This window comes from Cavia porcellus, unplaced genomic scaffold (genome assembly GCF_034190915.1).
Source record: "Cavia porcellus strain 051 isolate PalLab524CR breed Dunkin Hartley unplaced genomic scaffold, mCavPor4.1 scaffold_20, whole genome shotgun sequence".
In the NCBI taxonomy this organism is placed as follows: Eukaryota; Metazoa; Chordata; class Mammalia; order Rodentia; family Caviidae; genus Cavia; species Cavia porcellus.
The window spans coordinates 6,792,950-6,805,835 of NW_026947503.1; the positions used below are offsets into that span (position 1 = coordinate 6,792,950).

The window sequence follows — 12,886 nt, forward strand, 5'->3', positions numbered from 1 at the left end:
AATCCAGAGCTTTGTGCATGCTAGATAAGCAGCACTACCACTGAGCTGTATCTCCTACTTTGTGATGCTTATCTTTAACATTGTTCATGACTACAACATTCAGGCCAGATGTTCTCAACAGAATACATGCCCAGCATCAGCTCAATTAGCTGATGCCAATCCTTCCCTCACTTCTCCAGGGCTAATGAACTTTATATTCAATGGCTCACATAAATTTCTTCCTTTCTGCTTAAAAATTCACGTTTTCTCACCTCTCTTGAACATACCTAATCCTTTTTCTATGGTGTATACATTCTTATTACAATGCTTTTTCATTCCTAATATTCTTTGGAGGCTTTTTTCTTTCTGATTTTTATTTGGGTTGAAGGGGTTTGAGAGAGAACAGATAATAAGATTAATGAGGAAACTCTTAATACAATAAGATAAGAACCTTGAAGAACAATAAAGTGGGAAGGAATCAGGAGTGTGGGAGACAGCCATTATTTTAAAGAGTGGTCAGGAAGGCTTCAGAGAAGCGACATTTGTGTTCAAGACATGATTATGAGAACATATGTGTGCCTAGGGGAGAATGTTGCACAAGAAAGAATAAGAGAATAAAGGCTTGAAGGTCATTACTGTGGTTGTAGCAGAGGAAATAAGTAGCAACATGCAAACAAAGGAAAAAGAGCAGTTAGGAGACAATTTAGCTTGGATCAGAGTAGTGACAGTGGACCAGATGAAACGGAACTGCATCCTGGAAGTTAGATATAATGGGATTTAGGCATGAATTGATGTGAGGCCCGAAAGAGGAATCAGGCATAACTCCAAGGTTTTCATATTACAATCCTGGGGAGATGGGGTTTCCGTTAACTAAAAGGGCGAGATTGTGAGAGGAGCAAGTTTGGATATGAAAATCAAAAGGAATTCATGTTGGTTCATGTTGACATTGAGAAATGAGGAAGAAGAGCAGGGCATCACTGGTGTGGTGGCACTCACTTGTCATCCCAACACTGAATACTGAAGCAGGAGGTTCAAGTTTGAGGTCAGCCTGGGCTACATAGTGAGTTCAAAGCCAACCTGAGCTACATGGCAAGCCCCAGTCTCAAACCAAACTGAACCAAATTGAAACAAAACAGCAGGGCAGTGTATAGGACAGGAGTGGGAAACGTACGCATTTAATAATAAGCTTTATAACATGAACAGTCTAAAAAAAAGTACATATATAAAGAAAAGAAGCCCTCATACTAAATCCTGGGATGCTCCCTGCAGAAGCTCACAGTGATAGAAGAAACCACACAGACAGAAGAAATGTGAAGAAACTTTTATTAAGTAAGAGACTTGCTAATTTTCAATCTCATACTTTTTTTTCTTTTCAGACTCTGTATTTTCATGCCCTTGCTGCATTTAGCCTTCATTTCCAACTGTTTCCTAGAGTGGAAAATAAATAAATGTTTTTCTTAGTAGAAGCCCTGTAAAAAATATAAAACTATGGTTAGTACTTTTACTAGTGACAAATAAATGAATTAATCTACAATTCTTAGTGTATTACAGTATGATAATTATTTTCTGAGCATTCAAGGTCTATTTTCTATAGCTCATACTCTCACTTATTTAAAAAAAAATTGAACCTCTGCTGTGTGCCGCATACTGTGCTCAGTGCTGAGGATCCAACAGAACCATAGTGGCCCTCAGGGAACTCGAGGCCCAATGAGAGTCATGTAGAGAGAAATGTGACAAGTATTTGTGATTAGAATATGATCAAAGGATCAAGGGAGAACTGAGAGGAGTGCCAGTGAGAGGGAAGGATGTGGTCATCATGTGCATGGTACAAGAGGTAACTGCTAGACTGAGTCATAACATGTTCTGGGCCCTCAGACAGAGAAAAAGAAATGGGAGAAAAGAGATGGAGTACTTTAGGGGGAAAAAGGGATAAGGAAAGAAAATGTGCCATATGAAGAAGTACAAGTTATTCACTATTGTTGATCTAGATCTTAGGTAAAAGAAAAAGGCTGACCTTAGCGAGACCAGCAGATACTAGATTTTGAATGATGTTGCATGATGTAGGAAGGAATGTGAACTCTGGCTGTTAGGAGACTTTGGAAGGTCATAAGCAAGTAGTGATGTGATTAGATTTTAATTGTGGACCCAGTCTTCTATAGAGGATGGATCTGAGGAGTTAAAGGCTAGTGTTGAGAAGAATTTATTAGGAAGTTTCAAAAGCAAGTTGGGCAAATAATCATAAAAGGCAACTAGAGTAGAAATAAAGAAAATACTACTGATTAGAGATGTGTAGCAGATAGAATCTGTACAGCCTGGTGATGGGCTTGATTTTGAGGATGACCAAAGTGATAAGCTTCTGACTTGGGTGACCTGATGATGGTGACACCATCAACTAACTGTATTTTGTATGACTGTCTAGAACCATAAATATGTTGCTTCTTGGGCTTTTGGCAAAGATCAAGTATAGAACCATGAACACTTTAAAAAATGAAGTAGGACATCATTACTTTTTCTCTGTACCATTTTATTCTTGTTCTATTGTGCTATAGACAGCAAAGGAGTAAAACAATAAATTTACTATTTTAAGTATGTTCTACAATCATTTACTAAGCTTATGTAATTACTCCTCCTTCATGATATGCCTACAGGGTAAATATGACTAAAAATGTGTTCACAATAAGATGCTCTCTATATAATTAAATTATTGTCTGAAGTTACTGAGGGATGATACAGTATGTCAGCAATAAATTTAAGACAATTATATTAGCTTTGTGGTCAGATACTATCTACTCAATTCCTTCTCCTTACTCATTTGGTCAGTCTCTCAATATACATACTTTTTAAAATAAATATACATAGAATAACAACAACTTCAAGTCATAGATGGCTTATTTTTAAATGAATTTGAAAAACTGGAATTACTATTAATAGTTAACAAATTATCTAGAAATCAACTGAATGTGGTATGCATTCTAGATGAGATATTTCTGGAAGGGAACGTTAACCTATACCAATGAGACATTTAACAGATATAAACAGACATATAACAGATATAAACAATTATCTGTGTAGATATTGAACTGGAGTCTGTTTTTGTTGAAAGGCTCATGTGGCCTGAGAATCGGCTTTTTTAAAAAACTTTTTTGAGACAGGGTCACACTGTATAGTCCAGGCTGATCTTGAACTATGTATACCAGATTGGCTTTTGGTGTAATTCTCCTGCCTCACCCTGTTGAGTGTTGGGCTTCACAGGCATGCCTGGCAAGAGAACTAGCTTTCTATGGTTGGGGTAACCACTTGTCCCTAGGCAAGAAAGAGTTACTCAATCGAGTCCTGTTCTGGAGTGATAGAAGAAATTAGAAAAGGAATAGAAAATTGTAACAGTGGTTATTTTTGTCTTGTAATCAAAGAAAATATATAATACTTCTTATGTATATTTCTGTCTGAAGAACTTTGGGAAAATTGATTTTTGAAGTGTTCATAAAATTTTTTTTGCTCTAGGGGAAGTCAAGAGGAGCTTCTAATTATCTGTGTTCCTTTATTCTCAGATTTGTTTTCTCTAAGTTTGCCTAGATTTATTTTACTTTACAGTGAGGTACTTTAAAATGGATTTAATTTACAATGGAGTACTTGCCAGATAGATGCTTCTTCAAATTTGTGTTTCAAAACAAGGAAATTTTGTTGAGTATTAATGATAATGTTGGGCCAGGGACTTAGCAGAGTAAGCCTCTGCCTGGCAAGCATGAGGTCATGAGTTCTATCCCAGGTACAAAAAAAGAATATTAACAATAACAATAATGATATTAGCTAGAATGTATTGATTGCTTTCTATGTGCCATACCCCATGCTAAATATTTTGCAAGGAAGGGGTTTAGAATACTTATTATGTCATTATCATGAATCTGATAAACTATGATTTGGATTCAGGCTGCTGGCACAAAAGTAATTTTTTGTTTTTTGTTTGTCTGTTTGTTTTAGGCAGGGTTTCACTATGTAGCATAGGCTGGCCTAGAGCTGACTGTCCTGCCTCAGCTTCTCAAATGCTAGGATTATAGATGTGCACCACCATGTGAAGCTCAAAGTTTTGCTTTTAACCACTTTGCCTGACACTGACAGAAATTCTAATGTCGAGGCTGTGGCATGTTGGAGGCTTTTAGACAGATTTATGTTGAAAATCAAGAGCAAAGAGCCCCAAAAGATGATTTAAAACATTTTGAGTTTGGCCAGAAAGGAATCTCCAGGAAAGCTGTGGACTACAAAGATACAGCAGAGGAGATCTTGATTGCTAAGAACAAAATAGAAAAAATGTGCTGAGGGCAACACAAGAGACAGCAGGACTCCATCTTTTGCAGTCTCAAAATTCCAAAAGTGACTTTGTTTTGAGAAGAGAGCCCCAGGGAACTATGTTCCAGATTTGCCTAGGGAATTTGCTCCTTCGGAATTGGCTCATAGGTACTGGACCCCTACTGCTAACTGGCTACTGCTACAGTTGGTAGCAGAACTTGGTGTATCTACATGGTGCTGGTTTTAGATGCATGCAGAAAGTGAGAGTTGTAGGGCCAGTAAGGCTTCCATTCAGATTCCAGAAGAATGCCTGGGAGGCCAGGTAGGGTGCCCCTGAGAGGCCAGTGTGTGAAGCTGTAAGTATGAAGCCAAAGGTTCAGTGAACCCAGAAGGTTGGAGAAGACAGAAACATGTATCACTAACATAAAGCTGAAAGGACTGAGCAAAGCCAGCCAAAGAAAGAAGGCATGGGAGCTACAACCACCAGAAATGCCATAGGGTAGAGCCACCCAAAACCTTTGGAGTTCACAGCTTGACACAGATTGCCAGGAATGCTGGAAATGGAACTGTGCAATTTCATGTTTGCCTTGCTGGAATTTGGTCTTTAGTTCTCATTCCTTGCTGTCTTCTGGTTTGTAATTTTTGGAATGGAAAGGTTTATCTTGTGCTACTGAATGTTGGAAATGTTTAACTTTCATTTGTACAAGGGCTTGAAGCTAAGAATTTGCCTTAAATTTTAGATGAGACTTTCAACTTACACTTTTTGGCAATACTGAAACTTTTAGGCCTTTGATAACACTTGGAGATGGACTAAATGCATTTTGCTTAAACAGATATCCATGAGTCTTTGGGGCCCAGAGGTGGAATGTCATGGCTTGTGTTTTGATATGCCCCCAAAGCCTCAGGCAGTCATAAATGGGGATTTTTCAGAGATACCTAGATTGAGTGTCACACTTGATCTGATTCCTGGTGCAATGCTAGGATTCAGTGTGTGGGCATTATCCACCCTTCATAACCTGGGTAAGATATAAGGGATAGAAAGGCTATGTTTGACTCTTTTGTTTTGCTATCTTCTGCTCATCATGAACTATATTTGCTCTGTGATGCCTGTCTTCCATGCCACTGTTCTTTGGATCCAGCTGATTGTGAACAAAAACCTCTACAAACTGTGAGCCAAATAAACCTTTCCTTCTTTAACTTTGGGTGTTCAGTATTTTGTCTCAGCAGTGAGAAAGTAGTTAAGACACCACTATGATCCAGAGATCTGTTCTGACATTCTTCATAAATTTACTGCTCTTTATTTTAAAAAAGTATAAAAGCATCATGTTTTGGTCATTTCTTCAGAATTCACTTTTTGAAGTTCTCGTGTACATATAAAATTAATGCAATGTGACCATCTCATTAATCAGTTCTTGGATTTTGTTCTTAAATATAGCCAAGTAGTTCACATGAGAACTACTGGGGAGATGTACAAGAAATCATTCTTTCCCCATGATAGTCTTTTCAACAAATGTGCTTGAGCAGTTTAATTGAAGCAAAATGAAATTCATGGACTGGGGATTTAGCTCAGCGGCAGAAGCACCTGCCATGCAAGCAGGCGGTTGTGAGTTCGATCCCTGGTACCGAAAAAGAAAACAGAAAAAAAAAAAAAAAAAAAGCAAAATGAAATTTATTGCAGTTCTCATTCCTCACATACAAAAATGTTAACTCTGATGTACTGCAAACTGAGTGTAATAGTATATGTCTATATTCTCACTTGCTCTTGAGGTTTAAGCAGGAGGATCTCAAACCCAGGAATTGAGACCAAGGTAACACAGTCATATCATATCTCAAAGAAAGAATTACAAAAATGCAAGACTATAACATTTTTAGAAAGCAACAGATGAGAAATTAGTTTTAACTATGACTTTGTAGAGTTCTTAGATATAACACTAAAAGCACAATAAAAGAAAAAAGTAATAAATGATACCTTTTCAAATTTAAAAATGAAGCTTTGAGAAAGGCTAATAATACAGCGAGAAATTTAGAGAAAATGTTTCCAAACCACATATCTGACTATGGGCTTATATCTAGTATATGCATAAAGCAAGCTATCAAAAACCTCAACATTAAAAAGCTGTCTAAAACTGTTCTATATAATTTTGGGGGAGAAATAATTTCATAATTAAATTGTGGCTAGGGCTTATCTGAGGCCCACTATCTTGACCTACCACCCAGCTGCGACAAATGGTTCTGTGATGCTATGATATTCCAGGGCAAGATTACATCAGCTGAAAACATCCTGGTTCCTTGAGAACCAAATAGTAACAAAAACAGTTTTCACTTGGGGGCAAGGAGGAACTCCTAATTTGCCTGCTGCCTTTTCCCACCTGCTATTGTAAAAATGCCTTGCACATTTCACTGCCCTCTTCTGAACTGATCCTCACCACCTTAAGATGCTCATCTGCATTAAGATCATGCCTTCCTCTGAGTCATCCAATACTCCCACCTGTTATGTGTGCACCCAATGGCAGCTCAGAGCGTCTTTGTCTCTGCCCATCTTGAGGCTTTCATCTCCCAGCTCCTGTCATGATTTACTTTGTCTGTCCCTTACTTCATCCTTTTGCTGTACCCCTCATGTAGGCAGCTTGGATCTTGGCCTGGTCCCTGACAAAAAGCTCAGTTTCAAAAAGGGCAATAGACCCGAAGAGATATTTCACTAAGAAAGACAAGTGGCAGATAAGCATATGTCAAAATGGTCCAAATAAGGACCACAATTCTATACATTATTAGAACATGTAATTCTGGCTGTGATGGTGCATGCCTGTATTCCCAGTACTCAGGAGGCTGAGGCAGGAGGATTGCCTTGAGTTGAAGGCCAGTTTGTGCTACACAATGAAATCAAGACCAGCGTGAACTACATAGTAAGACTGTGTCTCAAATAAACAAGAAAAAATATTTAATATAAAAAGAATGACAATACCAAATGTTGGTAAAGATATGCAAAAATGAGATCTGTCATGGAATGCTGGTAGGTAAATGAAATGCTATACATATTGTGGAAGATTGGCAGTTCCTAAAAATTAGATATATACTTAGTTGCATTTCTCAACGGCCACATTCTTGGAATTTAGTGTAGTAAAAAACCTTTCATTCATATAAACCTGTATGACTGTTCATAGCAACATTGTTATAGTAACCAAAAAATGAAAATAATGGAAATAGTCCTCAACAAGTGAGTGATTAAAACAAGCTGTGATATCACAGAACATCTATACCATGCTGTAAAACCTAGTAATCAAAAGTTATAGAGTACTGATATATACAGCTTGTATGGGTCTCAAGGCATTCAGGGGATAAAAAAAAAACCAATCTCCAGTTATTGTGATCATTAACTGTGACACGTCAATTTGGGTATATCAATGGATATCTGACATGTAGGCTGCAGACTGAGGAGGAAAGACCCACCCTTGATGTGGGTGACATCAACCAACAGGCTTGTAGCTTAGACAGAATAAGAAAGGAAAGAAGGAAGTATTCCCTTCATTTCTTTGAAGGATCTTTAGTTATAACTGTCTTTGGACATTCATCTGTAGTTCTTTCAGACTTGCAGGACAGTTTTCAGTCTTCCATTGTAGACTCTGACTTTCCAACGTGGACTTGCACAGGACTCTGCTATGAGCTCCAGAATTTTGACCTTTGAGTTGCCTTGTGGCTGTCCAGCATGCAGGCAGATGTTTTGCATTTTTTTACTCTAATTCCACAGGTAGGCACTGTAAGTCTTCTTAGTAAATCCTTTATACAATCAAATTGGAATTGGCTAATTTGATGAGACTTGAAGCTGCTGTGATTTCCCCTTCTGATAATATGGAGAGTACTGTCTGTAATGTGGATAAATACTTTATATAAACCTTATAATAAATTACTTCCCTTGTTGCTGGAGCAAAAATACCTACACCCACAAATTAAAGGAGGAGAGGTTTATTTTAGCTCACAGTTTGTAAAAGCTTCAGTCGATATCTGGCTGGCTCCATGGCAGTCGAGCACAATAGTAGAGAAACAGTTCATTGCATAGAAGCAGACAGACATTAAGTGGGGAGGGGGAGAGATACTGTATCCTTCCAGGACACTGTTGGGCCCAGTGGGCCACTTCCTCAACCAGGTTTCTGCTCCCAGCATCACATTTAGGCATAATCTCATTAGTACACTAATCTATCACACCTCCATAATCCAATCTCCTCCCAAAAGTCCCAACTATGAGTACATGAGGTATCGGAGGGCATCTAGATATAAACAAACTTGAAAAGTCAACTGGAATTAAGATTGCCTCATGGGGCACAGTTTTGAGTGTACCAATGGATATAGACATGTAAGCCACAAACAGGAAGGTAAACTGACCCTTGGCATGGATGGCAACCACCAGCTAGGCTTGTAGCCTCGACAGAATAAACAGGGAATGGAAAAGGAGGTCTTCTCTTTGCTTCCTTGGAGGACCTTTTGCCTTTATTGCCTCTGGACATTCTTCTACAGTTCCTCCCAATGCAGGCCCTTAGCCCTTTTGACAAGGACTCATGATGGATTCTGCAGAGAGCTTTAGGCCTTCCACTTTTGACTGGATCCTTGCAGATGGCCATTATGCATTCTTCCACCCCTGTCCACAGGCAGCTATTGTAAGCTTTCCTGGTAAATCCTATATATAAATACATATAACATATACTTTAATATTAAATGTATACTTTAGTGAAACTTAACTAATACATTTATATAACATCTTGAAATGCCAATATTACATAGAAGGGAAGCCTTTACCTGGTTGGCAGGGGTTAGGTATCACATTGAAAGGAAGTGAAAGTGCCCAAATGGGATATCTCTAGCTTGATCGTGGTGGTGATGAAACATCTCTGCATATTGATTGAGATGAAGGTTACACAAGTTTTAAAACAGGATGGAAGAATACATATACCTACTGTGTCAACATTCATTTCCTGGTTTGATACTGCATTACAGTTACATTAACATGTAGCCATTGAAGGGCAATGGGTTAACGGTTTTCAGAACATCTCTGTATATTACAACTTCCTTTGAATTTACAATTATTTAAAATTTAAAAGTTAAAAAAAACAACTTCCTGACTTTCTTGGAAATTATTCCAGGATTGTATTTTTGTTGTTTGATGTGAAATAAAGCATTCACGTGTTACCTACGCACTAAAGCTAACCGGTATTATAGAAGTTGATACGATCTCATTAGGAAACACTCCTGTGCTGCCATGGTTGTCCTCACAAGCATGGAGTTTTCAAAAGCCCCATCCACCTCACCTCGCATAGCAAGAGTCCAAGCGCCTGTCCCTAGCCCACTAGCAGAGCCCAGACCTGCGCGAGTTCAAGAGCCTCTCCGCCTTTAGCTGAGCAGTCTCCACTAAACTGCCTTCCACGCACTAGCAGCGGGTGATTGCGAAACGCAGCTTTCACAGCCAATCAACATCCGCGCACTGGGCGGGGGCGCGCCGGGACTGGAGGAGGGGCTCGGCCGAGGGCGGGGCCTCTTGAGTGACTAGAATACTGGCCAATCTTCAGAAGCCGTGCCTCGTCCGCGCCCCCTTTGCGCCTTCGCCAAGTCCTGGGCACCAGCCAAGACGCACGGGGAATGTCCCGGGTGGAGGTGGCTGAGACGAGCGCTGTGGTGCACCCTACGTGGCTGTGTGTTCTGGACCTGGGGTGGCTCGTTACAAACCGAGATGGCCGGACAGGAGGAGCAGGCTGTAAAGTACTACACCTTGGAAGAGATTGAGAAGCACAAAGATAGCAAAAGCACCTGGGTGATCCTGCACCACAAGGTGTACGATTTGACCCGCTTTCTAGAAGAGGTGAGTTGAGGAGTGCGACCTCGGTAGGGGGCGCCGGGAGCGTGGCCGGGAGCGTGTCTCTCGGGGCGCAGTGGCCTAGACTGCGCCTCGAGTCTGCGCCTTGAGTGTGCATTTGTGTGTGCGCACCTGGGAACGGTCCCCGCATCTGCACATTTGTGCACTAAACGTGCTCCCTAGTACAACGTCCCTGCTGCTTGAACCATCTCATTTAGGTATTTTGTTTTTCAGACAGAGTCTTGCATTATGGTCTAAGCTAGCTTTTAACTGTGTAGCCCAGGCTAGCCTCGAACTCTCTGATTCTCCTGCCTCAACCTCCCAAGTGCTAGGGTTACAAGCGTGCGTCATCATGGCCTGGGTTGAGCCACTTAGCCCGCCGAATGGTCTGCAGTACTTGTACAGCCGAATCTGGATCCTGAGACCGGGGCAGGGAAGTCCTAGAATGCTCCCTGCCTACACTTTGTAGGAGAGAGTGCAATTACCGAAGGATTTTTAAAAGCCTCATTTTAGCCTTGAGTTTGAATAGACTGGCTCCATCTGGAACTGACGTCGATCCACCAATGTTATTCCGGGAATGGACTTCTAGTACCAAATGGCTGAAGGTCCCCAGAATAGTAGGGTCAAGCGAGAAAGGTCCCTGGGATCGGAGTGGATGGGGCAGGCGCAGACTGCTCTCCTCTGACACCCATGAGCCCACCCTCCCATCTACGCTGCAGCCACCAGTGTTCACCTAGCAGAGGCTCAGTGATCAGTTTCATCCCGTGGCGCTTTGGCATACAAGGGTTAGCACTGGGTGGTGTGTGCCTTTGGAAGGACCTGGGAAGAGGACAGGCAAATGAGTGACGTCTGCCAGTAGGAACTGATCCTTAACCAACTTTGGGAGTTGTAGAATAACTTTGCTTAACTCAAAGTATGACATTCCTTTGCTAAGGTTCTTTGCATTAAATTTTAATTTCTGCAGTACAACCTAAGGGATGTTTCTGGTAACGCTTTACTGCTTCTGGATGTGTTTCATTGTTTGGAGGAAGTTTTTGAATCATAAAACTTTCCCACGCTTCACTCCCAGTAAATGAGAACAAAAAGTGATGAAAATAATTCACAGTGTTCTTTGTTCTTGTTTTGAGGGAGGAATGAACCAAAAGAGGAGACCTTTTTTTATTTAGCTGGATTTCATTTAGCTGTAGTTTCAATAAAGGGATTTTTGTTTGTCAGAGAATGCGAGTTAGGACAAAAGTAGAAAAGATTTTTTTTTAATGATTGGAATTGATATGTCTTGGTAAGACATTTTACTTTTCAGTTGTCATTTGGCAGAGTGCCAGAAGATAAAATTTGTGTTCTGATTTAGTTAGGAAAGGGAACAGCATGGCATCAGATCTGTTCTCCCTGCTTCTAAGCCACAGAGTGTACTTGCCATTATAGTTTATTAAACTACCAGTCCTTGAGACTTTTATAGGATGCAACCTGAGAGCATACTCACTAGCAAAATAAATAGGACACACGTGTGTAAACATTGTCTTGTCTCATTAGTGTGAGAAGCTGAAGCAATACATGTATATACATATAAAAAATAGTTAAGATAGTTATACTACTGATTTCTCTGAGTTCGCTGAAGAGAAAGATTTGTGCTGGGATTGTTCAGACAGTTGGATGCAGATGTCTTGTGCTCTGGGTGAATGGGAATGGCAATGAGCAATGTATGTACCATGATTGCCCCTTGATTTAACATGTTTTGAAATTTTGTTTTCGCTTTTTTGTTTTCTTCTGTCTTTTTCTTTTTCTCCTTGAAATAAAATGGATTTGGGCAAAATAAAAAATAAGCTACCAGTCCTGTCTGATGACATTGGGTCCATGTAACTCTCAGCTTCCTGTCCAGTTGTCCCTTTGCTCTCCCCAATGGTATAAGTAATTCTGAAATTGTAAGATGTACTGTGCACTTCAGTTCTGTGTGTTCACAGTAGCAATTGTGGAAGAATATTGGGATATTTTGTATTGTGAAGAAACCCAGCCCCCATAAACAATTCTAACGCACCTTGTACCTTTCTCTGAAACAAGGTCTTTCATGAGGGCCAGATAATTCCTGTTTCTGGTCTTTCCTGCTCACTGCAGTATACTGAGCAGCCTCCCTGGTCTCTGCCTTGTAGGTGTCCCAACACCCTTTCCCCAGCTGTGACAAGACAGTTTCCAGACGTTACCACATGTTCCTACTGACATACAGTTGCTTCTGGTTGAGAATCACAGTTCTAAAACATTGTGCACAACTGTTAAGGATAGATTTTTTTCAGGAGATAAATACATAAGGAAGAAAAGACTATTAGTAATAACAGCAAGTAACACTAAACTTCTTGGCCACTTCTTGCTTTATGTAGTGTCTTAGTTGCTGGCTTCCTACCCCTGAGCATGGCCTTAGCTTTGGGGTCTGACCCTTGAGTACACAAGGGTTCCAGAGTTCCCCAAGGTGCTTTTTGTGCCCACTTGGGTTGCCTTCAATCAGACCATTAGCAGGACACACTGCTGCACAGTTTTCCTTCTTCCTAGATCTGCCTGGTTTCCATTATTTATTAGGTCAGTGCTGTTTATCTATTACTTAGCTTTAAATCAGAGAAATGATCCAAGAATGTCTGACCTCTTCCTCCTATGCCTTTTTCTTTTTTGTTTTCAAGGCTCCAGAAATTTCTCTAAACATGTTAACTAAGCAATGACCTATCTTTCCCTAATTTATTTAAATATGGAAAAAAAACCCTCTACTTTCCCGTTAAGACACAAAGTGTGATGTCAGAGGGG

At 40.2% G+C, this 12,886-nt stretch overlaps 1 protein-coding gene and 1 long non-coding RNA gene across 2 annotated transcripts in view; one reads left to right on the forward strand and one right to left on the reverse strand.

Annotated features, from left to right (window-relative positions):
* Positions 1–5,912: 5,912 nt before the first annotated feature.
* Positions 5,913–9,695, reverse strand: LOC106026938 (uncharacterized). The gene is made up of 3 exons (XR_001200536.3): positions 9,561–9,695; positions 9,052–9,143; positions 5,913–8,932 (listed from the first exon to the last, which is right to left on the reverse strand). It is a non-coding gene; the product is annotated as an uncharacterized LOC106026938 (long non-coding RNA).
* Positions 9,696–9,865: 170 nt separating this feature from the next.
* LOC100735904 (cytochrome b5) overlaps positions 9,866–12,886 on the forward strand; it is a 47,026-nt gene continuing 44,005 nt past the window's right edge. Inside the window, exon 1 of the mRNA XM_013149036.3 lies at positions 9,866–10,108. Coding sequence (XP_013004490.1) covers positions 9,980–10,108 — 129 coding nt within the window. The 5' untranslated portion in view covers positions 9,866–9,979. The remainder of the gene's footprint in view (positions 10,109–12,886) is intronic.